The sequence below is a fragment of the Macaca thibetana genome, chromosome 13 (assembly GCF_024542745.1).
Source record: "Macaca thibetana thibetana isolate TM-01 chromosome 13, ASM2454274v1, whole genome shotgun sequence".
NCBI classification, from domain to species: Eukaryota; Metazoa; Chordata; class Mammalia; order Primates; family Cercopithecidae; genus Macaca; species Macaca thibetana.
This window is the reverse complement of record NC_065590.1, coordinates 80,110,981-80,138,205: the sequence shown is the minus strand read 5'-3', so window position 1 is coordinate 80,138,205 and position 27,225 is coordinate 80,110,981. Positions and strand designations below refer to the sequence as shown.

The following is a 27,225-nucleotide window of genomic DNA, read 5'->3' as shown; positions in this document are numbered from 1 at the left end:
TGAAGTCCGGGCACCCCCACAGTGCTCCCATGACAACTGGTACTTCCCTTGTGTGGACTCTGTTAAGCCCTGATGACTTGTGAACCTCCTATAAGCTTTACGGTATACTGATACCTAGGCTCCTCTCCAGACCAACTGTATCGGGGGTAGGGCCTGGGCACTGGCAGTTTTAAAAATCGTAGATGATTCCGATCTGCAGTCAAGGTTGAAAGTCATTACTCTTAGTAGACGACCTCCCATATTTCAATGAAGACAGGGACAGTAACATGGGGGGCGGGGTCTGCATCAAGTGCCTGGTACAGAGCGGGTGGTGAGCAAATTATCTACTGTTCGAGGACTGTGTGGCAGGGACTGTATGAGACAACACAGAGTGACACTGCAGGAAGCTGCATGTGTGTGCAATGCCAACACTGAGCATCTGAAAGCTGTGTGACAGTGTGGGGTGTCACAGTCGGACAGTGACTGGTGAGGGTCACTGTGAATGACTGTAGTCTGTGACAGAGCAGAACGTCACCGTGGGAGTAGCTGTGTCCTGTGTGTGACTGACTGCGAGTGCCTGAGGGGCTCTGGCCAGGCTGCTGGACTCAGGGCGTCGCCGGGGAAGAGGTTGAGGGAGCTGGAGATGCCGCGCACCAAGATGGCAGCTGGGGGAGGCCGCTTGTCCCGGGCTCCAGAGCCAGGAACCGCGGAGGGGAAGCAGAAGGCGGGGGAGGGCGGGAGGCCATTCGCAGGTCGCTCGAGTTACTTCCGCGCGGGACACTAGGCGCAGCCGCCCAGCCCAGCGACCAACTAGCACCGCCTCTCGCCGCCTAGCCGCCGGCACCGGCGGTGGGCGGGGCGGGCAGTGCGAACGGCCGGCAGCGGGGACAGGACCTGCACAGGCTGCCTATGGCAGGCGGCCGGCGAGCCGGGGCCAGCCAGGAGCCTGAGGGTCGGAAGCCCCCAACACAAGATGCTGAACTCCTTCCTGAGCCCCCAGAATGGCACCTGGGCAGACACCTTTTCTCTGCCCTTGGCTCTTGCCGTTGCCCTCTACTTGGGCTACTACTGGGCATGTGTCCTTCAGGTGGGTGCGGGTCCAGTGCTCTGGCGGGCGGGTTTGGGTGTAGGGGCAGCTTCCAGACACGGGCTTGAGCCCTTGGTGGGAGCTGGAATGGTTGGGCTTCCCCACAGATGAAATTTGCTCCCACCGAATGGAGACTCGGCTCTGCCTCCCTAGTGCCTCTGCATCCCATGTGCTCCCCATGCCACCTGGGCCTTTTGGGCACCGGAGGGTGCTGCTCTCTATGATGTGGACAAGCACTTGGGAAAAGTGGGTTGGAAGGCATCCTGAGGTGTCAGATATGTGCACACTTTGCGTTCCTTTTTAGGTGGTTTAGCTGAGTCTTTCAGCTGCACTGAAGGAAGGAACCAGAGGTCTGTGGGGTCATGGCTAACTCCCACCACCACCCACCCCCCAAATAGCTTAGTAGGGCCTCCCTTCCCTTAAGGGCTGGCTGAGGCCAGAAACTGGCCTAGCCCAGAACTGATGGATGACCCTAACTGTCCTTGCTCATTCAGCCCTGTTTTATGTTCCAGGCTCTCCATATAGTGTGATGAGAAAGTTTGAAGAGGTTGATTTTGATGAATTTGGAGATTTTTCTCACTGAAATTTAGATAAATACATAATTTACATATCCAGGAAAAGCCAAATATTTTCATCTTCATTAAACTCTGTTCTAGGTAGCTGAGTCTAACAAGACACCTACTGGTTCGAGTCCTTTAAAAAGGTCTACAGGAGCCTTTAGTGTTACCGAGACTTTTCCATATTTTCAGAGCTTTCTACATTAGCATTTATTGTTTACTAAATGTCTTCCTTAGGGCCGGGCACAGTGGCTCACACCTGTAATCCCAACACTTTGGGAAGCAGAGGTGTGAGGATCGCCTGAGATCGGGAGTTCGAGACCAGCCTGACCAACATGAAGAAACCCCGTCTCTACTAAAAATACAAAAATTAGCCGGGCATGGTGGCACATGCCTATAATCCCAGCTACTCGGAAGCCTGAGGCAGGAGAATCGCTTGAACCCAGGAGGCAGAGGTTGTGGTGAGCTGAGATGACACCACTGCACTCCAGCCTGGGTGTCAGAGCAAAACTCCGTCTCAAGGAAAAAAAAAAAAAAAATGGATAGCAACTCAAAATCTTGGCAATTAGGAAGCAATACACAACAGTGACTAGGCAGTGCAGGCTCTAGAGTCAGAGAGACCTGGGTTTGAATCTCCTGCTCTGCCCATAACTAGTTCTGGCATGCTTCTGACCTTTGACAAGTTATTCAGCATTCAAATACAACCTATTTCATGAAACCATTGTGAAAATCACAAGACAAAATTTGTGTGAAGTGCCTAGCACAATGCCTGGAGCTTAATGAGCACTCAACAAATCTTACCTACAAGTACTGGTGGTAATGTCATAGTTAGTAATTTTGTTTTGCTTGCTGTGTAACTGGACAAACCACTTAACATCTGTCAGTCATAACTTCTTCACTTATAAAATATCTCATAAGCTTGGGCTTAGTCCAGTGCCTGCACACGACTGACAGCTGTCATAATTCCAGGGCTTAAGGACTAGGGTTGAAAGTCACATCTCCCAACAGTTGCACTATCAACTTGGCCTCTCTGCCATTTGCCCCTGTAGAGTATGGGGACTATACTGGAGATAGAAACCTGGTCTTCATGTTCCTTAGGACTCATTGCAGATATGCAGTTTCTATTCTTGAACCTATGGCATACTCCTCCTTCACATGCCTTCTACATGGCTAGGCTCTCTCATTCACTTGAGGTCTGTCCAGAATACAGCAGAGAAGCTGAAAGTCAGGGCTCAGTGCCCACTGACCTCATCTGTCCCTGTTATTTCATCCTTGTCACCTTCCCCCTGGCTGGCACGAAGGAAGAAAAACATCGATTCACATTAGGGCTGTTCTTCCTTTAAAGCACAATCTAACAGCAGGGGCCCCACAAGTAAGAGAAGATAAGGTCCCTGGTAGAAAGAAGCCCCTTAGGCCAGGCGCGGTGGCTCACGCCTGTAATCTCACCACTTTGGGAGGCCAAGGCGGGCGGATCAAGAGGTCAGGAGATTGAGACCATCCTGGCTAACACGGTGAAACCCCGTCTCTGCTAAAAATACAAAAAATTAGGCCGGCCTGGGTGGGTGCCTGTAGTCCCAGCTACTTGGGAGGCTGAGGCAAGAGAATGGCGTGAACCCAGGAGGTGGAGCTTGCAGTGAGCCAAGATCGCGCCACTGCACTCCAGCCTGGGTGACAGAGAGAGATTCTGTCTCAAAAAAAAAGAGTGTTTTGCTCTGTCATCAGACTGGAGTGCAGAGGCGATTCTCCTGCCTCAGCCTCCTGAGTAGCTGAGACTATAAGCATGCACCACCATGCCTGGCTAATTTTTGTATTTTTAGTAGAATCAGGGTCTCACTATGTTGGCCAGGATGGTCTCCATCTCTTGACCTCATGATCCACTCGCCTCAGCCTCCCAAAGTGCTGGGATTACAGGCACGAGCCACTGCGCCCAGTCGGCTTCATTTTCAACTGCAAAGTAAAGGTTGAAGATTGAATGGTGCTGCATTTCTTCAGCCCCTGCCCAGAACCCCGACTTTTTCTGCAGGGGATCAGCTGGGCACTTATTTATTGACAGGGTCTCACTGTCGCCCAGGCTAGCGAACCATGGTGCTATCATAGCTCACTGCAGCCTTGAACTCCTGGGCTCAAGCGATCCTCCCACCTCAGCCTCCCAAGTGGCTGGGACCACAGGCGCACACCACTGAACCTGGCTATTTACATTACCTGCTGTCTCCAAAATGGGTTTGGGGCATGGATAGGCTGAGCGGGAAAGTCAGCACTCAGTCAACTCAGCAGCTCCCAGTTCAGGGTCAATTCTGGGCAGTGACACTCCAAAACTGGGTTTTTAGGGGCTCTAGCTGGAGTGTATTATAGAGACTTGGCCATTCAACTGAGCTGTGCTGAGTATCTCACGTGCAGACAAAGCAGGGTCCTCCCGGCTGTCCTCTGGAGAGGGGCCCTCTCACCCTCTGGTGTTGGGTGCCTCATTAGCTTGGTGCAAAAGTCAGGGAAGTGGGGCAGACTGTTGTGTGATTACAGAGGCCTCGGCTGGTGGCTGGGCCACAGTTTCTGGCCTTCCTGGAGCAACACTGTTCCATCACCACGGAGACTTTCTACCCAACGCTGTGGTGTTTTGAGGGGCGACTACAAAGCATCTTCCAAGTCTTCCTGCAGTCTCAGCCCCTAGTCTTTTATCAGAGGTAAGAAGGGACAGAACAGGGTGAACGTGAAACCCCAGGTATCTAGGGAAAATCTATTTACCACTTTTAAAATGTAGGTAATCTGTCTCATCTACATCCCTGTATTGAGGGTACAATGAGAGTGGATGTTATATGGAAGGGCCATATAATTGCATGGCCATCAGGTCATGATCTTTTATGTCCCCACCCCACATTGTCAAGCCTTACTGTTTTACATGAAAAACACCCTCAGAGGATGCTGATGGGAAGTTATGAGACTCGTTTATGGGTGGGGCACAGGACAAAGCTTTTGAATTACATCGTTATCTTTGTGTGCCTCTTCCTCCAAAACCACAGTGACATCCTCCAAACACCAGATGGAGGCCAGCTCCTGCTAGACTGGGCCAAGCAGCCTGACAGCAGCCAAGACCCTGATCCTATTACCCAGCCCATTGTGCTGCTGCTTCCTGGCATCACCGGCAGTAGCCAGGAGACATACATCTTGCACCTAGTTAACCAAGCTCTGAGGGATGGCTACCAGTAAGGATGGGTGCAGCCCAGGAGTGGGGTGGCATCTGAGAACGTGTACTAGGGAGAAATCAATCTGGACACTGACAGATATGAAGAATGCTACACGAAGGGAATCTTTGGACAGGGGTCTTTCTGAAGACTACTGAAAGGGAAGAGGGGCTAAGAAGGGTCTAGCTAAGATGTACCTGTGTGCCACAGGGCTGTCGTGTTTAACAACCGGGGCTGCCGTGGGGAGGAACTGCGGGTGAGTAGCGGCCTTCCTCATAGTAGCCCTTCACCCACTCCCTTTAGAGATCCTTGGCCCTGGGGCTCTACCTCCTACCTCTCCTTCCTCAATTTCCCCTCCACCTTCTGACCACGGTCTCCCTCCCTACCTAATGATCTAATTTGCCCTCAGACCCACAGGGCTTTTTGTGCCAGCAATACTGAAGATCTACAGACAGTCGTGAACCACATAAAGCACCGCTATCCCCAAGCTCCACTGCTAGCCGTGGGCATCTCTTTTGGAGGGTAAAGATTGCCTAGGCTTAACCCAGAGGCCCAGTCTTCCTTTCCTCCTCCAAGTCCCCTCCCTCTGTCCCAACTCACATTAATGCAAACCCTTCTTTCATGGTCCCTTGTCCAATTCTACAGGATACCGGTGCTGAATCACCTGGCACAGGCCGGGCAGGCTGCAGGGCTGGTGGCAGCACTGACTCTGTCTGCATGCTGGGATTCCTTTGAGACCACCCGCTCCCTGGAAACCCCACTCAACTCACTGCTCTTCAATCGGCCCCTCACTGCTGCGCTCTGCCAGCTTGTGCAACGGTAGGGTCGTGGCAAGTGGGAGGAAGCAGTAGACAGAGTAGGATGGCAGACACTCCAAGCTCTCCTAGTGCTCGGTCAGTTCTCTCTGGGCTTCTTCACACATGAGATAGTAAGACAGGGCCTGGGGGCGGGGGGTCAGGTCCAGGTGTCAAGCCAAACTCTTATGTACTCTTGTAGAAACAGAAAGGTGATTGAAAAGGTGGTGGACATAGACTTTGTGCTACAGGTATAATCTTCAGCCATGCCCCTGGGCCCCCCCAAATGAGTCTTCCACTATCTTCTCATTCTTTATCATCTTAGCCTATCCTACGGTAACACCTGCAGGCCCGCACAATCCGCCAGTTTGATGAGCGCTACACATCTGTGGCCTTTGGATATCAAGACTGTGTTACCTACTACAAAGCAGCAAGCCCTAGAACCAAGGTAGATGCCATCCGGATCCCTGTGCTCTGTCTCAATGCAGCAGATGACCCCTTCTCCCCCGTCGGTGGTGAGTACTCTGAATCAGGACACTTTGGCCCCAAGGAAAATGGGCCATGAGGGACATGACAGACAGCCTGGGCTCCCAGTAAAGGCCGTTTCTGACCCCTGACCCTCTCCTAGCCCTTCCCATACAGGCCGCCCAACACTCCCCCTACGTTGCGCTGCTCATCACAGACAGGGGTGGCCATGTTGGCTTCCTGGAAGGGCTGCTCCCATGGCAGCACTGCTACATGAGCCGCCTCTTGCATCAGTACGCCAGAGCCATCTTCCAGCCCCCAGAGGGGCTGCCTGACCTCTGGGCTCTCTCGCCTTCTGAGGACAGAAATAGCTGACAAGAGTACCATTGGGGGTCTCAGTTCACTCTTTCCTTGTTTATTAAATATCAACTTTTCCTGCCTAGTGGGCTGAGGTTCATTTTCCCTTTCCTCAAGGTTAGACTATCTAGGAACTTACTGCATCTTTAGGCCGGCTGGCTTAGTGCTACCCATCTGAACCCCCAGATTACTACCCAAGTCATCTTTTTGCCCCAGCAGCAAGTACCAGGCCAGTCCCTTCCCCAGCAAATGCCAGGGGCTTCATGTGAAGGGGAACTGGCCCCAAGGCTGTGAGGGGAGGAGGAGAAACTGTTTCTGCAGGAAGGACAGCAGTGCCTCCAGGCTCTTGGGCATCTTCACATGTTTCTAGAGAAAGGACAAGCTCAACTCTCGAGCCTCAAGTAGGCAGAAGGAAAGAGGCAGGGAGTATGGCCTGGGCTTCAGACACCACTGTTCTGGATGGATCCACAGATGATGAAGGCAGAGTTCCTGGGGCCCAGAGTCAGGCAGGGCCATAACCAAGCCTTTTCACTAGAAGGGAAGGCAGTGCCCATTCATCTTATCAGAGGCAGCCTCAGCTGTGGACCCGAATGGAGTGAGCAAAGGGAGTCCAGGCCTCCACTCTGCTCTAGAGATGGCAGTGTCCAGGCTCCTGATTCCCAGGAAGCAGGGAAGCTAAAGGAAACCTGGAAAGGCACTCTGGAGCAGCAGGATGGTCACAACAATAAGCCCGACACATAGCAGGAGCAGGAGCCACACAGGAACACTCCCTGCAGGAGGGAAAGGGAGAGGTCAGCAGGCCAAGGGGCTTCCCAGCCTAGAAACCAGAACCCTTCAAAGGGGGAGTGGCACAAACAAGAGCCTAGCCCCCGGGGGGCATGTTTGTGGTCCAGTTAAAGGTGGGGTGGTGCCTGCCTGCCCCGCCCAATGACTCACGCCGTGAGGGCAACAGATGCAGCTGGCAACGACTGTCCACAGCCACAGAGAACAGGGCAGTTTCATGGGACCCAAGGAGCTCTGGACCTCGACCCTTCTCAGGTAGAAAGGCCACATCCGTCACCACAATGCCATGGGCCTCCCTCACGTAGTAGAGGCACTGCGGGTAGAAGGAAAACGAGTGAGGAAAGGCCTAGCTGGGAACTGTCTTTCTGGAAAGCATGCTCCCCACCCCCAGGTTTTCCCTCTCTAGAACGGGCCAGACTCCTTCCTGCACACTCAGGGTAGACACAGGCCTACAGTCCACCGACAGGGCCATGCCAACCTCCACCCATTACCTGGAGAGAGAAAGCTATGTAGATGGCAACAGAGCCAGTGACCGTGCCCAGGCCTAGGAAGGTGCCAGACTCACTGCAACAAACAATAAAGTGCTCGTTGTCCTGGAGGCTTGTGCAGCAACCCTCATACCCCAATCCCAGTCCGCGGGGACCCAGGCAGGACTCCTTTCCAAGCTCCCTCAGGGACCCCCACCTAGCCAAGGCAGCAATGTCTCGCACCTGACATTGAGGCAGGAGATGACTTCATGGCCACAGGACTTGGTCCGAAGGGGCAAGAAGTTGGAGCCATCCCAGGCTGTGAGGTAGCAGGGAGGGGGCTGGCGCAGGCGCTTGTGGGGAATTTGTACTGTGAAGAGTCGCAGCCCAGCAGGCTGGTCTGGAACCTGCCCAAACCTGGGGGCCGGATGAGGAGCTATTCAGCTCCTGGGGCCTGCCCAACCCTCCTCAGAGGTTTGTGCACCACCTGCACCCTGGTCAGACCTGAGATAAAACTCAACAAGTTCCTCCCCAGCTCTCCCATCCCCAGTCTTTTCCCTCTCCCCCACCACAGCTGGGCTATGCCTCTTTCAGCCACCCCGCAAAGTCTTCACACCTGCAGGCCTGATAACGGTAAGGTGTGCTGGAAAAGGTGGGTCCATTCTCTTGCCAGTGCAGCTGTGTCACCAGCTGATTCTTCTGCCACACAGAGGCCTTAAGGTCCCGGCCCACAGTTACCAACTAGTCAGGAATAAAGATTCCAAGGATGGACAGTTAGGGGATCCACTCACTGGGCAAGCAGCATAAGCACCTCCTCTCTCCTTCTCCACCCTCCTCCCACCCCCACCCCCTCACCTTGCCATCAGGCCCTAAAGCCAGGTCTTCAATCTCCCCTTCGTGGGCTTTGAACTCCAGAACCTTCTCCAGGCTGGGTACCTGTAGCCAAACCACCACCATAGTTAACTCAGGTGTCCAGCAAGTACACTGTGACTGATCTCCACGCCACTCCCTTCTAATGGCCCCTCAATGCAAGCTTCATTCACAAGTTTCCCAGATGCCACGTTCAGCTTCTCACAATTTTGGTCTTGCTGTTACTGACATTCATCCTCCCTAACCCCACAAACCCACACCTTCCAGACACGAACGTAGCCATCTGTCCCTCCAGTGGCAAGCAGGGTATTATCGTGGTTGAAGCACACAACTTTCTGCAGTGGATCGGAGCTGAAGTCTGTCTGCACTGCCTGCAAATTCTCTACCCTGAGTTCTAGCCCCTCGTGCTGGGTTTCCGCTCCACCTCCACATTTCTTCTCTGCTGGGGCTGCTCCCTTCCTTTGTCGAGGCCCCTGCTCCTTGGAACCTGTAACACAAACACTTGGCCAGGTTCTAGGCTTCTACAGTAAGGAGTACTGGCCCCTCTCTCCATGGCAGGTGCCCCTACAGCTTCTAGCTTGCTACCAAAACCCTACTTCCAGACGCACTTCTTTAGAGACACCAAGGTAAGAGTGACCTTACTCGTTCAACCCTTTCCCCAAGCGGGTAGAGAGGGAGAGAGCTCCTTACCTGCCTTCTCTGCCTTGTTGCCTTTCTGTTGATGAGCCTGGAAGCGCAGGAGCTGACAGTGGGCATCCTGCCCTGCAGCAAGGATGTCACCAGCCAGTGCCAAGTTCATGGTGGCCCGTGTCTCTGTGTCATGGGAGTGCAGCAAGGAGGCACTCAAGCGCCCATTAATCCGCTCTAGCTGCAGAAAGTGCTGTGGGAGGGGGAACCCGGATGAGCAAGTTCAGGGGTGCCCAGAGAGCACGTCTAGGAACAGTCTGATGTCTTACCCCTTTACCTTCTGCACGTTATAGTTCACAAGGGGTTCTCGAGTCTTTTTTCTCTCATTTGGGCCTCACAAATCTCTACACTAAGCAGGACTGGGATTATTACCTCCATTTTACAGAACAGGGTGAAGCTCAGAAGAGGGAAGGAACTTAGCCTAAACCCAAAGGCACCACTCTCGCCGCTGCTAGAGGGCAGGCAAGACCTCCGGGAAAAGGCCAGGATAAGAGCCCTGGAGCTGCTCCGAGGCGGAGCTGAAGCGTTCCTGCCGGCTCTGCAGCTGTGTGCAGCTTTCACTTTACCTTAAAAGCCTCTCCTCTGCCTGCTGAGTTCTCGACTGAAATTCGCGCCGGGGCGTCAGGCAAGCGGGTCTTCCCAACAGAAGTGGGCAGGGCCCGAAGCTGGAGTGTGGCCCGCCCCGCGACCCCTGGCCACCCTGGAATCGCCGCCAGCCCACAGCAAGACCCAGCCCCAGTGGCTCTGAGCTCTCACCACACCATTCTTTATGCCTGTCTTGGCGGCGCCTCCTCCGCCCGCAGCGATGAGCAGCCCAGTGCTGGGGTCAACCTGAAGCGCGTACAACGGGAACGGAGCCCGGTACAGCTCTGGCGCCCGGCGTCGGCCCATCCCGCCCGGCGCGCGTTCACTGCCCGCACCACGGCACCCAGGACATAACGGGCCGGGCCTTCGACTACTGCCCCGGCCCCTGGTGAACTCGGCCCCGTCGCCGCTGGGAGCACACCCGACCCCTCTCACACCGGGGAATTGCCAAAACCCTGACCACCCGCGGGCAGCCGAGGTTCAGCTCGAGTGCGTCTAAGTCGCTCTCGCAGACGCGCACTGCGCACGCGCACCTGTCCCGCGTCTCCCTCCGCGCAGGCGCAGGAGCACCGACGCGAGTCAGCACTAGCCGGCGGGGCCGCCTTCCCCGGGGCGGGGCTTCGGTTCTCCACCCCTGGCGCGGAGGCACAGTCTCCCAGCACCGACTTCGCCATCTTTGTGCGGGGCGCCCCGGGGCGCGGAGGAGGTGGAGCCAGTGGAGGTTGATGAGGGTCAACCTTTAATAAAGAAATCCGACTCACGCCTGTAATCCCAGCACTTTGGGAGGCCGAGGCGGGCGGATCACAAGTTCAGAAGTTCGAGACCAGCCCGACCAACATGGAGAAATCCCGTCTGTACCAAAAATACAAAGGTGTGGTGGCATGCGCCTGTGGTGGCGTTCGCCTGTAATCCCAGCTACTCGGGGGCCTGAGGCAGGAGAATTACTTGAACCCGGGAGATAGAGGTTGCAGTGAGACAAGATCACGCCATTGCCATTGCACTCCAGCCTGGGCAGCAAGCAACAAGAGTGAAACTCCGTCTCAAAAAAAAAAAAAAAAAAAAATCCTCTGCCAGGCATGGTTGCTCATGCCAGTAATCCCCCTGTAATCCCAACACTTTCAGACAGTCCGAGAGAGGAGGATGGCTTGAGCCTGGGCTTTCTAGACCAGCCTGGACAACATGGGGAGACTCCGTCTCTACAAAATATTTAAAAATTAGCCAAATGTCGTGGCACCTGTGGGCCCAGCTGCCCAGGAGGCTCAGGCGGGAGGATCACTTGAGACTGGGAGGTCGAGGCTGCAGTGAGCTCGACCACTAAGCTCGACCACCAGTGATGTCACCACTGCACTCCAGCGCCTGGGTGACAGAGCTAGACCCTGTCTCTCACACGCATGAAATCCTCGAATTAGGACTGTTTCCACTTGGTGAGTGATACGCCAACTCCTGGGAGCACAGGCCTTTGCAGCTTACCCCAGAGAGGAAGTGATTTGCCGGAGGGCACACACCAGAAACCACCAGAGTCTCTTGCTTCTTAATGGAGGCAGCATGAACTTAAAAATAAACCTGACTTCAAATGCTGAATCCACTGCTTCCTCGTATGGGGACGCCTCTGTCATCCTTAACTCCTATCCCCCACTTTTGGCAGGGGTAGTGTCCACCATTCCCTTTCTCAAGGCTTCACACTCCTGGGCCGGTGGCTTAGTGGGTGGCCAGCTGCTTTGCTGGCCTCAGCAGGGCAGGTATCTTCTGCGCCTGACACTCCATCCTCCCTCGGATTTGTGACCTTTGTGCACTCTTGAGAGTGAGCACAAGGGATGTCCTTCCCTGAAAGGAGATACCCCTCCTGCATTCTGATTAACTAAGGTGCACCCAGAGGAGTGGTGCAGTGGCTTCATCTTTGGTGATGCTAGTATCTGTCCCACAGAGTTACATTAGATGTGTGAAGGGCATGGCCAAGCTGTCTGCATATCTTAAGTCCCCAGGCCTTGTGGGTCCCTTGTCCTCCTTGGATACATGGCACCTGCTCTTTCTGGCCTCTCTGTTTCCTTTGACACCACCCTCCAGGGTCTTTTTTCTTTTATTTTTTGAGACAGAGTCTCGCTCTGTTGCCCAGGCTGGAGTGCAGTGGTCTGATCTCAGCTCACTGCAACCTCCGCCTCCCAGGTCCAAGTGATTCTCCTGCCTCAGCCTCCTGAGTAGTTGGAACTACAGGCGCCTGCCACCACACCTGGCTAATTTTTGTATTTTTAGTGGAGACGGAGTTTTACCATGTTGGCCAGGCTGGTCTCGTACTCCTGACCTTAAATGATATGCCCACCTTGGCCTCCCAAAGTCTGGGATTACAGGCTTGAGCCACCACACCCTGCCCTTTTTTTTTTTTTTTTTTTTTTTTGAGATAGGGTCTCTGTCACCCAGGCTGGAGTGCAATGACATGATATAGCTCATTATAACCTTGAACTCCTGGACTCAAGTGATCCTCCCACTTCAGCCTCTTGAGTAGCTTGAGTAGCTGATAGTACAGGCACACCCCACCATACTCAGCTGATTTTTTTATATTTTTATTTTTGGAGAGACAGGGTCTTGCTATGTTGCCCAGGCTGGTCTCAAACTCCTGGCTTCAAGCGATCCTCCTACCTCAGCCTCCCAGTGTGTTGGGATTATAGGCGTGAACCACCCCCTCCCTGCCACCAAGGGTCTTGTTGGAGACTGGCACTCCTGTAGTTATAGCTACCTATTCTGTGGACTCAGCAGGACACAAACACAAGTTTCACAGGGTCAGATTTTATTAGCTACACGGAGGGCTGAATGGGGTCTTGGTGCCCTTGGTCCTCTTCAGCCTGGAGACAGCAGACTCCACAAGGGGCTCCCAGGGTTCAGAGCAGGAGAACACACCTGACTTCCTGCCAGCCAGCCCTTCAGGGTGTCTCGGGGACTCCCCGAGATCTGGGGCCTGGTTGGGAGGGTGGGGTTTGGAGGGGGTGTTCCAGGGGGCCTCCGTGGCTCTGGAACTAAACTGATGACTTTTGGAGAATGAGCTCCAGAGAAACTGGCCTCTTTGGGGCAGGGCAAGGCCTGGGCTTTGGGGAGGTAGTGGCCTGTTTTGGTGCCCGAGGTGGAGGCCCGGAGAAACATCGTGGAGAGTTTGGTGATTGAAGGCCTGCAGACCTGAAGCTCCTGGTCTGGGAGGGTGTGCCTGGGGCTGGGTCGGCCCGGGCCTGAGCTGCTGGAGGCTGAAATGCTGGCGATGGATGCCCACAGGCCTGAGGATCCTTGCCCTGAGGCCCTACTTCCTTCGACCTTTTTTCTGGCAGCAGATGCAAGGCCCTGGCCTGGCCCTGGGGGAGGCGGAGGCCGAAGCCGATGCCTATCCGGAGTGGCCCAGATTCCTGGCCTTCCACACAGGGCAGTAGTTGGGGGAAGGCAAGCAGCCGGGGTCCAGTCCTGTACTTGGGGAGGGGGCAGGAGGGGCTGCGGGGCCGGAGGCACACCAGGCATATAGGATACTCCACGACTGGGGCCTGGCCGGTTCTGCCTAGCCACAAGTGCTGCAAAAGCAGGAGCCGCAGGTCGTGTGCGATGCGGCGGTGCCCCAGCTGGACCACCAGGGCCTGGGCCAGGGCCCCTGGGTCCCTGAACTGTGCAGGATCCTTCTCGCTTGGCACGCATCTCTCCACTACCCCAGGGGACCCGGACCCGGTGTCCCTGTACTGATGCCAGCGCCATGTCTGCCTGTTAGAGTGGAGCCTTTGAGAAGGTGGACTTGGGCCTGGGGAAGTGAGCGTGGAGCTATGCAGGTCCTTGGGGTGGGAAGGAGACTGGCAAGGTGAGTGGGGAAGGGAGGAGTTCTGGGGCTGGGAGGGAGAGAAGGAAGGGGTCAGAGGAGGAGAGGGGTACAGCCGGTGGTTGGAGGGAGACGATGCACGTGGATTGGGGAGAGAGAGGTAGTTCTGGTGAAAGAAAGTGGGGGAACTTGGGAGAGAGGGAGAACAGGGATGTGGCACAAAGTCAGAATTTGGGTCACAAGAGCCAAATTGGAAGCCAGGAGAGGGGGATGCTGGTGGAGAGGAGGAAGGATGATGGGACTGAGTGGAAAAGAACGGTGGGTGAGAGGGACGGAGGGACTGATGGGCAGAGAGAGGCTGTAGGTTGTGAGGAGAGGAGTCTACAAGTTGTGAGAAGCCCCAAGGGGGGCACCTGGGGAGCACTGAGGTCTGTGGCAGAACCTGGTCCTTGTTTTGAGGCAACATCGCCTTGAATCCAGAAGGAACTGGGGCAACAAGACTAGGTATGAGAGAACTGGCAGAGTCAGGACCAGTATCTCTGAGGTCAGCTGTGCCTGAGAAATCAAGGCCACCTTCTGTGCGCAGAGCTTGGCTCCAGCCTGGTGTGGTTGCAGGTGCTAGTGGCAGGCCAAGGGGACACCCAGACCTCCAGCACCAGGCTCTCTGGGTGTTCAGGCATGAGCATGAACCTAAGCTTGGCTTCTCACTTCTTTGCAGTCAGCCATTGATGAGGGATGTGTGGGGATGGAGAATCACAGCTGCCTCTTGAGAGCGGAGGGACAACAGCGATTATCTGGGCGGGGCAGAGAGGAAGACAAAGCCCATAGGACCTGGAGAGAAAAGACAGAACCCAAGACACTGGGAGAATTGGTCCATTTCTGGCTCTGCCTCATGTCCCTAGTTCCAAGCTGAACTCACCAAGACTTTAAATCCATGTCACCTTTGGGATCAAAAGAGCTGGCAAAATGCTCCAGGGAAGGTGAGAAGTGGGGAGGAGAGGAATAAGGAGGAAGGGAGGGTAGGATGGATTGGAGGAGGGGTTTGGGGGCTAGGGGCTGAGATAGAAACAGGAATTAAGGGTGTTCTGGTGCCGGGAGCTCTTACCAATGAGAATTCCTCTGGGCTGTGTTTCACAGGCACTTCAGCATTGAGCGGACCTGGGAGAGAGGAGCAGAGTCACCAAATGGTGGATATACCTTTCTCTGTCCCCAGCATCTAACACTAAACGCACTGTGAGCCGGGTTTCTGTCTGAGCCGTGAGTTTTGCCCTCAGTCCTCCTTCAGTCATTTGGAGGCCTGTGGTACAGGTTTTCATTCTCCTAATCCTGACTCGGGGGTTCTGCAAGCATCCTAGTGTCCTGCCACTCTGGTTCCTCTGACCCCTTGTTGCCCCTAGTGCTGATATCCTCTAGCTCACCCTGGCCCAGACAGAGATGGCTCATTACACCCAGCAGCAGAAGGAATGGGGCCAGCTGGTAAAAGCCTCTGGGAGACTGGGACTTTGTCTAAGAGGTGGCACCAGGGTTGCCGCCCCCAGTGGGAGCTGGGGTCCCCATTCCCTGAGTTCAGTTCTCCCTGGCAGCATGTGGGTATGTCACAAAGGTCAAGTGCTGACATCATAGAATCTCCTCCTTGAGGCTCTGGAACCTTCTTCCAGAGATCATCCAAAGGCTGGCCCTTGATAATGCTGTGAAGCAGGCAGAATTCTTCAGTGCACTCAGTTTCTCCTTCAAGACCCAGCCCCCACCTCTACTCTTGGCCTATGCACTTTACAGCTCCAACCAGCTCCTTCATCCATTGCTCTCCCCACTCAACACAGCCTGTCTGGGCTGAGCTCATGCACCACACCTTTCTCCCCCTTGGGATATACCTATTATATGTTTTAATAACTATTTTCTTAACTGCTTTATTGGGATATAATTCACATACCATACAATCTACCCATTTAAAATGTACCATTCAATGTCTTCTAGTATATTCACAGGGGTGTAGAACCATCTCCACAATCTAGTTGTAGAATATTTTTGTCCCCCCCAAAATAAGTCCTGTACCCATTAGCAGTTGGTCCCCACTTTTCCCCCAGCCTCTGGAAACCACCAATCTACTCTGTTTCTATAGGTTTTCATATTCTAGACATTTCATATAAGTGGAATTATACAATATATGGTCTTTTGTTGACTTCTTTTAACATGTTTGCAAAGTTCATTCATGTTGTAGCATGTATCATTGCTTTATTTTTATTGCCAGATAATATTCCTTTGTATGGATATGCCATATTTTGTTTATCCATTAATTAATTGGTGGACATTTTGGTTCTTTCTACTTATTTATTTTTATTATTATTATTTTTTTTGAGACGAATTCTCACTCTGTTGCTCAAGCTGGAGTGAAGTGGCGCAATCTTGGTTCACTGCAACCTCCACCTCCTGGGTTCAAGCAATTCTCCTGCCTCAGTCTCCCGAGTAGCTGGGACTACAGGCACAGGCCACCATGCCCGGCTAATTTTTGTATTTTTAGTAGAGATAGGGTTTTGTCATGTTGGCCAGGCTGGTCTCAAACTCCTAACCTCTGGTGATCCGCCCACCTCAGCTTCCCAAAGTGCTGGGATTACAGGCATGAGCCACTGCGCCTGGCATGGTTCTTTCTACTTTTTAGCAATTATGAATAGTGCTATGAACATTCTTTTTTTTTTTTTTTTTGAGACGGAGTCTTGCTCTGTCGCCCAGGCTGGAGTGCAGTGGCGCGATCTCCCCTCACTGCAAGCTCCGACCCCCCGGGTTCACGCCATTCTCCTGCTTCAGCCTCCCGAGTAGCTGGGACTACAGGCGCCCGCCACCTCGCCCGGCTAGTTTTTTTGTATTTTTTAGTAGAGATGGGGTTTCACCGTGTTAGCCAGGATGGTCTCGATCTCCTGGCCTCGTGATCCGCCTGCCTCGGCCTCCCAAAGTGCTGGGATTACAGGCTTGAGCCACCGCGCCCGGCCGCTATGAACATTCTTCTACAAGTTTTATGTGGACATATGGTTTCATTTATCTTTAGATACATAGGAGCAGAATTACTGAGTTACATGGTAAATCTATATTTAACATTTTGAGGAACTACCAAACTGTCTTCCAAGTTGGCTGTACCAATTTTCAATCCCATCAGCGAGGTATAAGGGTTCCAATGTTTCTTTAATCCTTACCAACACATGTTGTTGCCTGTCTTTTTTATTTTAGCAATCCTAGTGGGTGTGAAACAGTATAATATTGTGGTTTTTATTTACATTTTCCTAATGATTGATGATGTTGAGCATCTTTTCATGTGCTATGGGATATTTATCTTCTTTGAAGAACTGTATATTCAAATCCTTAGCCTATCTTTTTAAAAGCCAGTCAGATTTAGCAGTGGGGTGTTGTATACCAACTTAGGGACCTATCTTTTTTTTGAGATGGAGTTTTGCTCTTGTGGCCCAGGCTGGAGTGCAATGGCACGATCTTAGCTCGCCGCAACCTCTGCCTCCTGAGTTCAAGCGATTCTCCTGCCTCAGCCTCCCAAGTAGCTGGGATTACAGGTGCCCGCCACCACACTCAGCTAATTTTGTGTTTTTAGTAGAGATGGGGTTTTTCCCTGTTGGCCAGGCTGGTCTCAAACTCCTGACCTCAGGTGATCCGCCTGCCTTGGCCTTCCAAAGTACTGGGATTACAGGCATGAGCCACCAACCTACAGGCACCTGATCAACCTATCTTTTAATTAGGTTCTTGTCTTCATATCATTGAATTATAAAAGTTGTTATATATTCTGGATGTAGGTCCCTTATCAGATACATGTTTTACAAATATTTTCCCTGATTCTGTGGGTTATTTTTTTTACTTTCTTGATGGTTTCCTTTGATGCACAAAAGCTTCCAAATTTGATAAAGTCCAATTTACCTGTTTTGTCTTTTCTTGCTTGCTTTTTGTGTCTTATCTAAGAAACCATTGCCTAACCCAAGGTCACAGAGATTTGCTCTGTGTTTTCTTCTTAGACTTTTATAGTTTTTGCTCTTACATTTAAGTTTGTTATCTATTTTGAGGGGTTTTATTTTGTTTTGTTTTAGAGGCAGTGTCTCACTTTGTCACCCAGGCTGGAATGCAGTGGTGTAATCATAGCTCACTGCCACTTTGAACTCCCAAGCTCAAGGAATCCTCCTGCCTTGGCCTTCCCAAGTGCTGGGATTATAGTCATGAACCACCACACCTGGTCTATTTCAAGTTAATTTTTATATATGGTGAGAGGTGGAAGTTCAACTTAATTCTTTTGTATGTGGATATCCAGTTGTCCCAACACCATTTGTTGAAAAGACTTTTCCACTAGCCTGGGCAACATAGTGAGGCCCATCTTTCCCAAAAAACAAGAAAGAAAGAAATTAGCCTGGCGTTGTGGTGCATGTCTGTAGTCTCAGCTACTTGAGAGGCTGAGGCGGGAGGATGGGTTGAGCCTAGGAGTTGGAGGATGCAATGAGCCAAGATCACACCACTGCACTCCAGCCTGGGCAACAGAAGGAGACCCTCTTTCAAAAACAAACAAACAAAAAGGCTATTCCTTCCCCCCATGGAATTGTCTTGGCACTCGTGTGAAAAATCAGTTGACTAGTGTTATTAGTTTGCTGTTGCTCCCATAACAAATTACCTCATACTTAGCAGCTTAAAACAACACAAATTCATTATTTTACACTTCTCTAGATTAGAAGTCCAACATGGGTCTCACTGGGCTAACAATCCAGATGTCGGCAGGCTGCCTTCCTTTCTGGAGGCTGTAAGGGAGAGTACATTTCCTTGCCTCTTCCATCTTCTGGTGGTTTGTGGTCCCTGGTTTGTGGTCCCCCTCTTACAGCTTCAAAGCCAGTATCCTTGTATCTCTATGACCATTCCGCCACAGTCACATCTCCCTCTGACTCTGAACTATTCTGCCTCCCTCTCCAACTTTTAGGGACCTTTGTGATTACATTGGGCCCAGCCAGATAATCTGGGATAATCTCTCTATTTTTTTTTTTTTTTTTTTTTTTTTGAGATGGAGTCTTGCTTTGTCACCCAGGCTAGAGTGCAGTGGCCGGATCTCAGCTCACTGCAAGCTCCGCCTCCCAGGTTCACGCCATTCTCCTGGCTCAGCCTCCCGTGTAGCTGGGACTACAGGCGCCCGCCACCTCGCCCGGCTAGTTTTTTGTATGTTTTAGTAGAGACGGCGTTTCACCATGTTAGCCAGGATGGTCTTGATCTCCTGACCTCGTGATCCGCCCGTCTCGGCCTCCCAAAGTGCTGGGATTACAGGCTTGAGCCACCGCGCCCGACCTTAATCTCTCTATTTTTAAGTCAGCTGAGCAGAGCACAGTGGCTCACACTTGTAATCCTAGCAATTCAGGAGGGGGAGGTGGAAGAATCCCTTGAGCACAGGAGTTTGAGGCTACACTGAGCCATGATTATGCCACCTCACTGCAGCCTGAGTAACAGAGCAAGACTCTGACTTTCTTTTTTGTTTGTTTGTTTGTTTGTTTTGAGATGGAGTCTCGCTTTGTCGCCCAGGTTGGAGTGCAGTGGCACAATCTTGGCTCAGTGCAACTTCCACCTCTGTAGTTCAAGTGATTCTCCTGCCTCAGCCTCCCCAGTAGCTGGGACTACAGGCACTCACTACCATGCCCAGATAATTTTTGTAGTTTTAGTAGAGACGAGGTTTCACCATGTGGGCCAGGCTGATCTCGAACTCCTGACCTCCTGGTCTACCCCCGCCACCGGCCTTCCAAAGTGCTGAGATTACAAGCATGAGTCACCGCGTCTATTATGGACTGTTTCAAACACATACAAAAGTAAAGACTAAAATAAAATGAACTCCCATGTGCCTGTCACCCAGCTTCAACAGTTACCAGTCATGGAAAATTTTTCTCTATGTCCCGCCTACTTTCCTTGTGGGTAATTTCCAAACAAATCCCAGCCATCACACCATTTTATTCATAACTGTTGCAGAATATATCTCAAAAATTTAATTCTTTTTTTCTTTTGAGTCGGAGTTTTGCCCAGGCTGGAGCGCAATGGCGGGATCTCAGCTCACCACAACCTCCGCCTCCCAGGTTCAAGCGATTCTCCTGCCTTAGCCTCCTGAGTAGCTGGGATTATAGGCATGAGACATCACGCCCAGCTAATTTTTGTATTTTTAGTAGACACAGGGTTTCTCCATGTTGGTCAGGCTGGTTTCGAACTCCTGACCTCAGGTGATCTGCCTGCCTCGGTCTCCCAAAGTGCGGGGATTACAGGCGTGAGCCACCGCACCCAGCCAGAAATGTAAGTCTTTTATTTTAAATCATAAGCACAATTTTTTCACACCTAAAATAAATATAAATTTCTAGTCAATGTTTAAATATCCTTTATTGTCTTACAAATGCTTACCAATTTGTTTGAATCAAGAGCCAAATGTAGGCCAGGTAGGGTGGCTCATGCCTATAATCCCAGCACTTTGGGAGGCCAAGGCAGGATGATTGTTTGAGCCCAGGAGTTCAAGACCAGCCCAGGCAACATGGTAATACCCCATCTCAATTTAATATTATTTCAGCATTTTAAAACAAAACAAGTCAAATGTGCCCCATGCATTTTGTGAATCCTTGATAAATCCCTTAACTTTATTTTAATGGATAGGTGCCACCTCGGTCTTTTTCCTTGGAGCCATTCTGTGGACGGACTTGCTCATTTGTCCTTGTAGAGTTTGCCACTGTCTACATCACCATATTCTTACTTATCCTTGTAAACCAAAAAGTGATGCCGGCAGATCTCAATCAATTAGAGGTTTATTTTGCTGAAGATGAGGACCTACTAGGGGAAAAGAAACACAAGTCACAGTAGGATCTGAGACCTGTGCACAGTGGGATCTGAGGGTTTGGGGAACTTCAATATTTACAAGAGAAAGAACAAGCAGAAGCTGGGTACTGTAGCTCACGCCTGTAATCCCAGCACTTTGGGAGGCCAAGGCAAGATCATTGCTTGAACCCAGGAGTTCAGGCAACAAAACAAGACCCTGTCTTAAAAAAGAAAGAGAGACAGAGGCGGAGAGAGACAGAGAGGGGGAGGCCAAAAACAAAAAAAAAAAAAAAGTAAAACAAAAAAAACAAAGGAGGCTGGGTAGGCAATGAGGCAAGTGGTTGCATTGTTTTGAAGTTCTGATTAGCACTCAGTGAAGGACCAGGGAAGTAAATCAGTAAATCTACATTTTTAGTAAATCTACATACCAGTAAATCTACATTTTTACATAAGTTAAAGTATGTGAAATTACAGCTATCTGTTTGGGAACAAAAGGAAGGCAGTTTTTTGCAGACTCAGTTCTCATGCTTAACTTCCCCTTAGTTTCACTCGAATCTGTGTGAAGAGACACCAAACAGGGTTTGTGTGAGGAACAAGGCTGTTTATTTCACCTGGGTGCAGGTGGACTGAGTCCGAAAAGAGAGTCAGCAAAGGGAGATGGGGTGGGGCCGTTTTATAAGATTTGGGTAGGTAAAGGAAAATTACAGTCAAAGGGGGTTGTTCTCTGGTGGGCACGGGTGGGGGTCACAAGCTGCTCAGTGGGGGAGCTCTTTGAGCCAGGGTGAGCCAGGAGAAGGAATTTCACAAGGTAATGTCATCAGTTAAGGCTAGGACCGGCCATTTTTACTTATTTTGTGGTGGAATGCCATCAGTTAAGGCAGGAACAGGCCATTTAAATTTCACTTCTTTTGTGATTCTTCAGTTACTTCAGGCCATCTGGATGTATACGTGCAAGTCACAGGGGATATGATGGCTTAGCTTGGGCTCAGAGGCCTGATACTTAGGTGTTGTGAGTTTAGAGAACCAAGTTTCTGTTTTTCTTTCACATCCTTTTCCCTATCATTTTTATAATTTGGTAGTTATCTCTAGTAAGTAGATTCTGAAGACAATTTTTCCTTTCATTTTGAAAATCTGCTATTCAAAAATGTCAAACATATACAAAAGTAGAAATAAGAGTATAATATAATGAAACCCCGTGTACATATCACCAGCTTCAATAATTACTAGATCGTAGTCCATTATGTTTCATCTGTATTTTCCACCCTCTCCCTCAAATTATTTGGAAACAAATTCAAGACATCAGATATCATCTGGAAATATTTCTGTAATTATCTCTAAAAAGGGTCTTTTGAAGAAGTAAGATCACAATAACAGAATTACAATAAAACGTACAATGCCTATATTCAGTCACTGCCCATATTATTGCAATTGCTTTGTAATTGTTCTCAGTTTGTTCGTTTGAGTTAAGATTCAAAGGTCCATAACATGGAATTGCTTGTTAGGTATCAATTTTAGGAATCGCGTTAAATTTTTTTTTAAGTTACGCAAAATATTTCCATGAGTCCACGGTCAAATGTACCAGAAAGGTTCTGTGTATCCACCACCCTCCATTCTAGAAGCTGCCTCCTCCAGAGGTGATTTGTTTTTGATTTAATGGTTTCTCTTCCACACTGCACTGCAGAGCCGTCTCCTCCTCCAGGTGAGCTGGTACTTCGGGCTTTTCCCAGGTGGCTCCCTTGCTCCCTCTGCTCCTTTTGGAGAAATCACTGAGAACCCTCTTCCTCCTTCCTTTTCTTCTCTCCTTCCCCACTTCTTCCTGCCTGGGCAGACCAAACTGCGCTGACTGCACTTGCCAAGCAGGTACCTCCCATGGGTGACATTCCAGCAGGCGGGCGGCACTTCCACCTCGGCACCTGGAGACCCACGTCTGGCCACTGACCCCCCGGGTCACACGGCCCCAGACTCCCGGACCCTGGACCCTCACCTCCAGCGACCAGTCCCTGGGTGAGGCATGGACACATGGGCCCACGACCCCAGGCCTCGGCAACATGTCCCCTTACCCTGCCCCCACCCTACCCCTACCCCAGGAAGTTTTCGCTGGCAACTCTTAGCTCCTTGCTTTCCCTTTTTTTTTTTCTCTGAGACGGAGTCTCCCTCTGTCACCCAGACTGGAGTGCAGTGGTACCATCTCAGCTCACTGCAGCCTCTGCCTCCCAGGTTCAAGCAATTCTCCTGCCTCAGCATCCTGAGTAACTAGGATTACAGGTGTACGCCACTGCTCCTGGCTAACTTTTGTATTTTCTGTAGAGGCTGGGTCTCCGTGTGTTGCCCAGGCTGGTCTTGAACTCCTGGACTCAAGTGATCCTCCCACCTCGGCCTCCTCAAGTGCTGGGATTACGGGCCTGCACCAAAGTGCTGGGCAGTCTCTGCATTTCTTTAGGTCTTCTTTAACTTCTCTCAACAGTGTTTGTAGTTTTCAGTGCACAAATCTTGAACTTCTTTTATTACATTTACTACACTTACTTTTAGGTATTTTATTGTTTTTGATATTATTGTTAAGTGGAATTATTTTAATTTCATTTTTGGGTTGTTTATTACTAGTGTGTAAAAATACAATCGTTATTTGTGTTCTTGTATTCTTCAACTTTGTTAAACTTGCTTATTCATGCTAATGTTTTCTTTTTTCTTTTCTTTTCTTTTTTTTTTTTACTAGATTGCTTGTGGTTTTCTATATACAAGACCATGTCATCTGTCAGTAGAGATAGTTTTACTCCTTGTGGTTTTGATTTGCATTTCTCTGATGGCCAGTGATGATGAGCATTTTTTCATGTGTCTGTTGGCTGCATAATTGTCTTCTTTCGAGAAATGTCTGTTCATATCCTTCACCCACTTTTTGATGGGGTTGTTTGGTTTCTTCTTGTAAGTTTGTTTGATTCTTTGTAGATTCTGGATATTAGCCCTTTGTCAGATGAGTAGATTGCAAAAATTTTCTCCCATTCTGTAGGTTGCCTATTCACTCTGATGGTAGTTTATTTTGCTGTGCAGGAGCTCTTTAGTTTAATTAAATCCCATTTGTCAATTTTGGCTTTTGTTGCCATTGCTTTTGATGTTTTAGACATGAAGTTCTTGCACATGCCTATGTCCTGAATGGTATTGCCTAGGTTTTCTTCTAGGGTTTTTATGGTTTTAGGTCTAACATTTAAGTCTCTAATCCATCTTGAATTAATTTTTGTATAAGGTGTAAGGAAGGAATCCAATTTCAGCTTTCTACATATGGCTAGCCAGTTTTCCCAGCACCATTTATTAAATGGGGAATCCTTTCCGCATTTCTTGTTTTTGTCAGGTTTGTCAAAGATCAGATGGTTGTAGATGTGTGGTATTATTTCTGGGGCTCTGTTCTGTTCCATTGGGCTATCTCTCTGTTTTGGTACAAGTATCATGCTGTTTTGGTTACTGTAGCCTTGTAGTATAGTTTGAAGTCAGGTAGCGTGATGCCTCCAGCTTTGTTCTTTTGGCTTAGGATTGTCTTGGCAATGCGGGCTCTTTTTTGGTTCCATATGAACTTTAAAGTAGTTTTTTCCAATTCTGTGAAGAAAGTCATTGGTAGCTTGATGGGGATGGCATTGAATCTATAAATTACCTTGGGCAGTATGGCCATTTTCACGATATTGATTCTTCATATCCATGAGCATGGAATGTTCTTCTATTTGTTTTTGTCTTCTTTTATTTTGTTGAGCAGTGGTTTGTAATTCTCCTTGAAGAGGTCCTTCACATCCCTTGTAAGTTGGATTCCTAGGTATTTTATTCTTTTTGAAGCAATTGTGAATGGGAGTTCACTCATGATTTGGCTCTCTGTTTGTCTGTATTAGTGTATAAGAATGCTTGTGATTTTTGCACATTGATTTTGTATCCTGAGACTTTGCTGAAGTTGCTTATCAGCTTAAGGAGATTTTGGGCTGAGAAAATGGGGTTTTCTAAATATGCAATTATGTCATCTGCAAACAGGGACAATTTGACTTCCTTTTTTCCTAATTGAATACACTTTATTTCTTTCTCCTGCCTGATTGCCCTGGCCAGAACTTCCAACACTATGTTGAATAGGAGTGGTGAGAGAGGGCATCCCTGTCTTGTGTCAGTTTTCAAAGGGAATGCTTCCAGTTTTTGCCCATTCAGTATGATATTGGCTGTGGGTTTGTCATAAATAGCTCTTATTATTTTGAGATACGTTCCATCAATACCGAATTTATTGAGAGTTTTTAGCATGAAGGGCTGTTGAATTTTGTCAAAGGCCTTTTCTGCATCTATTGAGATATTCATGTGGTTTTATCATTGGTTCTTTTTATATGCTGGATTACGTTTATTGATTTGTGTATGTTGAATCAGCCTTGCATCCCAGGGATGAAGCCCACTTGATCATGGTGGATAAGCTTTTTGATGTGCTGCTGGATTCGGTTTGCCAGTATTTTATTGAGGATTTTTGCATCGATGTTCATCAGGGATATTGGTCTAAACTTCTCTTTTTTGTTGTATCTCTGACAGGCTTTGGTATCAGAATGATGTTGGCCTCATAAAATGAGTTAGGGAGAATTCCCTCTTTTTCTATTGATTGGAATAGTTTCAGAAGGAATGTTACCAGCTCCTCCTTGTACCTCTGGTAGAATTTGGCTGTGAATCCATCTAGTCCTGGACTTTTTTTGGTTGGTAGACTATTAATTATTGCCTCAATTTCAGACCCTGTTATTGGTCTATACAGGGATTCAACTTCTTCCTGATTTAGTCTTGGGAGGGTGTTCGTGTCCAGGAATTTATCCATTTCTTCTAGATTTTCTAGTTTATTTGCATAGAGGTGTTTGTAGTATTCTCTGATGGTAGTTTGTATTTCTATGGGATCGGTGGTGATATCCCCTTTATCATTTTTTATTGCATCTATTTGATTCTTCTCTCTTTTCTTCTTTATTAGTCTTGCTAGTGGTCTATCAATTTTGTTGATCTTTTCAAAAAACCAGCTCCTTGATTCATTGATTTTTTTGAAGGGTTTTTTGTGTCTGTATCTCCTGGGTTCAATCAATTCTCCTGCCTCAGCCTCCTGAGTAGCTGGGAACTGCATCAGGCAAACCTGCTTCCCATTTTATTCCTAAATAAGATAGCTACAAAGATTTTTTTTTTTTTTTTTTTTTTTTTTTTTTTTTTTTTTTTTTTTTGGAGACGGAGTCTCGCTCTGTAGCCCAGGCTGGAGTGCAGTGGCCAGATCTCAGCTCACTGCAAGCTCCGCCTCCCGGGTTCACGCCATTCTCCAGCCTCAGCCTCCAGAGTAGCTGGGACTACAGGCGCTGCCACCTCGCCCGGCTATTTTTTGTATTTCTTAGTAGAGACGGGGTTTCACCGTGTTAGCCAGGATGGTCTCGATCTCCTGACCTCGTGATCCGCCCATCTCGGCCTCCCAAAGTGCTGGGATTACAGGCTTGAGCCACCGCGCCCGGCCTAGCTACAAAGATTTTTAAAAAGTGGCCAGGCGCAGTGGCTTACACCTGTAATCCTAGCACTTTGGGAGGCTGAGGCGGGTGGGTTACTTGAGTCCAGGAGTTCGAGATCAGCCTGGCCAACATGGTGAAACTCCATCTCTACAAAAAAAAAAAAAAAAAAAAAAAAAAAAAAATTAGCTGGGCATGGTGTCGTGAGCCTGTAATTCCAGCTACTTGGGAGGCTGAGGCAGGAGAATCGCTTGAACCTGGGAGGCAGAGGTTGCAGTGAGCCAAGATCACGCCACTGTACTCCAAGCTGGGCAACAGAGCAAGACTCCATCTCAAAAAGAAAAACGAAAGAAAAAGATTTTTAAAAAGCTACCTACCTCCTTCACAGTTTGCCCGCAAGGAAATTCCTTGTAGGTCAAACAGTTCTGTTGAATTTCACCTTGGCAATGTAAATCCATAGCTTATCTTCACAGGTGCAGGCTAAAGGACAGAACTCAAAGTCATCATCCCTCTGCTCACCTGATACTAACACATACCTGATTTGCTTCCTCTGTCCTATTGTTTATGTAAAAATGCAGATTCACTGATCCAGACTAAGGCTTAAGTGACTGTTCCTTTAGCCCCCTCTCACATGTAAATTGTATATTCAGTGAAAGGCTGATCAAAGATTCAAAAGTGGCTGGGCATGGGTGCTCACACCTATACTCCTAGCACTTTGGGAGACCAAGACAGGCAGATCACTTGAGCTCAGGAGCTCAGGACCAACTGGCCAACATGGCAAAACCCTGTCTTTACAAAAAATACAAAAAAAGTAACTGAGCATGGTGGCACACATCTGTAGTCCCAGCTAGTTGGGGGCTGAGGCAGGAGGCTCGCTTGAACCCTGGAGGTGGAGGCTGCAGTGAGCCAAGATTGCACCACTGCACTTCAGCCTAGGTGACAAAGTGATACCCTGTCTAAAAAAAAAAAAAAAAAAAAAAAAAAAAAAACCACTCAAAAGAATGCAGCTGTTTGTCTCATCTACCTATAAACTGAAAGCCCCCACTTCAAGTTGTCTCGACTTTCTGGACAAAAGCAATGTGCATCTTACACATATTGATTGATGTCTCATGTCTCCCTAATATGTATAAAATCAAGCTGTACTCCAACCACCTTGGACACATGTCATTAGGACCTCCTAGGCTGTGTCACAAGCATGTCCTTAACCTTGGTAAAATAAATTTTTCTAAATTGATTGACACCTGTCTTAGATACTTTTGGGCTCACATCAAATTGAGAAAGTTCTCTTCTGTTTCTGGTTTGCTGAATGATTTTATCATTAAGGGGTATTGAATTTTGTCAAACAACTTTTTCTGCGTCCGT

General features: G+C 49.5%; 4 protein-coding genes across 7 annotated transcripts in view; 2 read left to right on the top strand and 2 right to left on the bottom strand.

The window, feature by feature from the left end:
* The window catches only part of LOC126933728 (EMILIN-1), a 150,440-nt gene that overhangs the window by 44,017 nt on the left and 79,198 nt on the right, over positions 1-27,225 (top strand). The window lies entirely within an intron of this gene.
* Positions 825-6,500, top strand: ABHD1 (abhydrolase domain containing 1). Of its 2 annotated transcripts, XM_050753828.1 has the most exons (9): positions 825-1,066; positions 4,141-4,301; positions 4,638-4,820; positions 5,010-5,055; positions 5,209-5,321; positions 5,445-5,618; positions 5,796-5,844; positions 5,943-6,108; positions 6,222-6,500. In XM_050753828.1, exons 1-9 carry the CDS (start codon positions 953-955, stop codon positions 6,431-6,433), a joined length of 1,218 nt encoding a protein of 405 aa, XP_050609785.1. In that variant the 5' UTR covers positions 825-952; the 3' UTR covers positions 6,434-6,500. The 2 variants fall into 2 exon arrangements, with proteins under 2 accessions (XP_050609785.1, XP_050609786.1); XM_050753829.1 differs by lacking the exon at positions 4,141-4,301 and having other exon boundaries at positions 828-1,066.
* Positions 6,448-27,225, bottom strand: part of PREB (prolactin regulatory element binding) — an 84,857-nt gene continuing 64,079 nt past the window's right edge. Inside the window, exons 2-10 of one of the 3 annotated variants that reach the window (XM_050753818.1) lie at positions 9,979-10,355; positions 9,226-9,415; positions 8,796-9,022; positions 8,521-8,601; positions 8,282-8,406; positions 7,909-8,082; positions 7,690-7,762; positions 7,352-7,511; positions 6,448-7,185 (exon numbers count right to left, since the gene is read on the bottom strand). In XM_050753818.1, the coding sequence (XP_050609775.1) occupies positions 7,091-7,185; positions 7,352-7,511; positions 7,690-7,762; positions 7,909-8,082; positions 8,282-8,406; positions 8,521-8,601; positions 8,796-9,022; positions 9,226-9,415; positions 9,979-10,113 (1,260 nt within the window). In that variant the 5' untranslated portion in view covers positions 10,114-10,355 and the 3' untranslated portion in view covers positions 6,448-7,090. Of the gene's footprint in view, positions 7,186-7,351; positions 7,512-7,689; positions 7,763-7,908; positions 8,083-8,281; positions 8,407-8,520; positions 8,602-8,795; positions 9,023-9,225; positions 9,416-9,978; positions 10,364-27,225 lie in introns of those variants that run through there. The other 2 variants (XM_050753816.1, XM_050753819.1) reach the window with 2 other exon arrangements.
* PRR30 (proline rich 30) lies at positions 12,578-15,155 on the bottom strand. Its single transcript, XM_050753820.1, has 3 exons — positions 15,007-15,155; positions 14,694-14,746; positions 12,578-14,419 (listed from the first exon to the last, which is right to left on the bottom strand). The coding sequence occupies exon 3, from the start codon at positions 14,052-14,054 to the stop codon at positions 12,816-12,818; it is 1,239 nt and encodes a 412-aa protein (XP_050609777.1). The 5' UTR covers positions 14,055-14,419; positions 14,694-14,746; positions 15,007-15,155; the 3' UTR covers positions 12,578-12,815.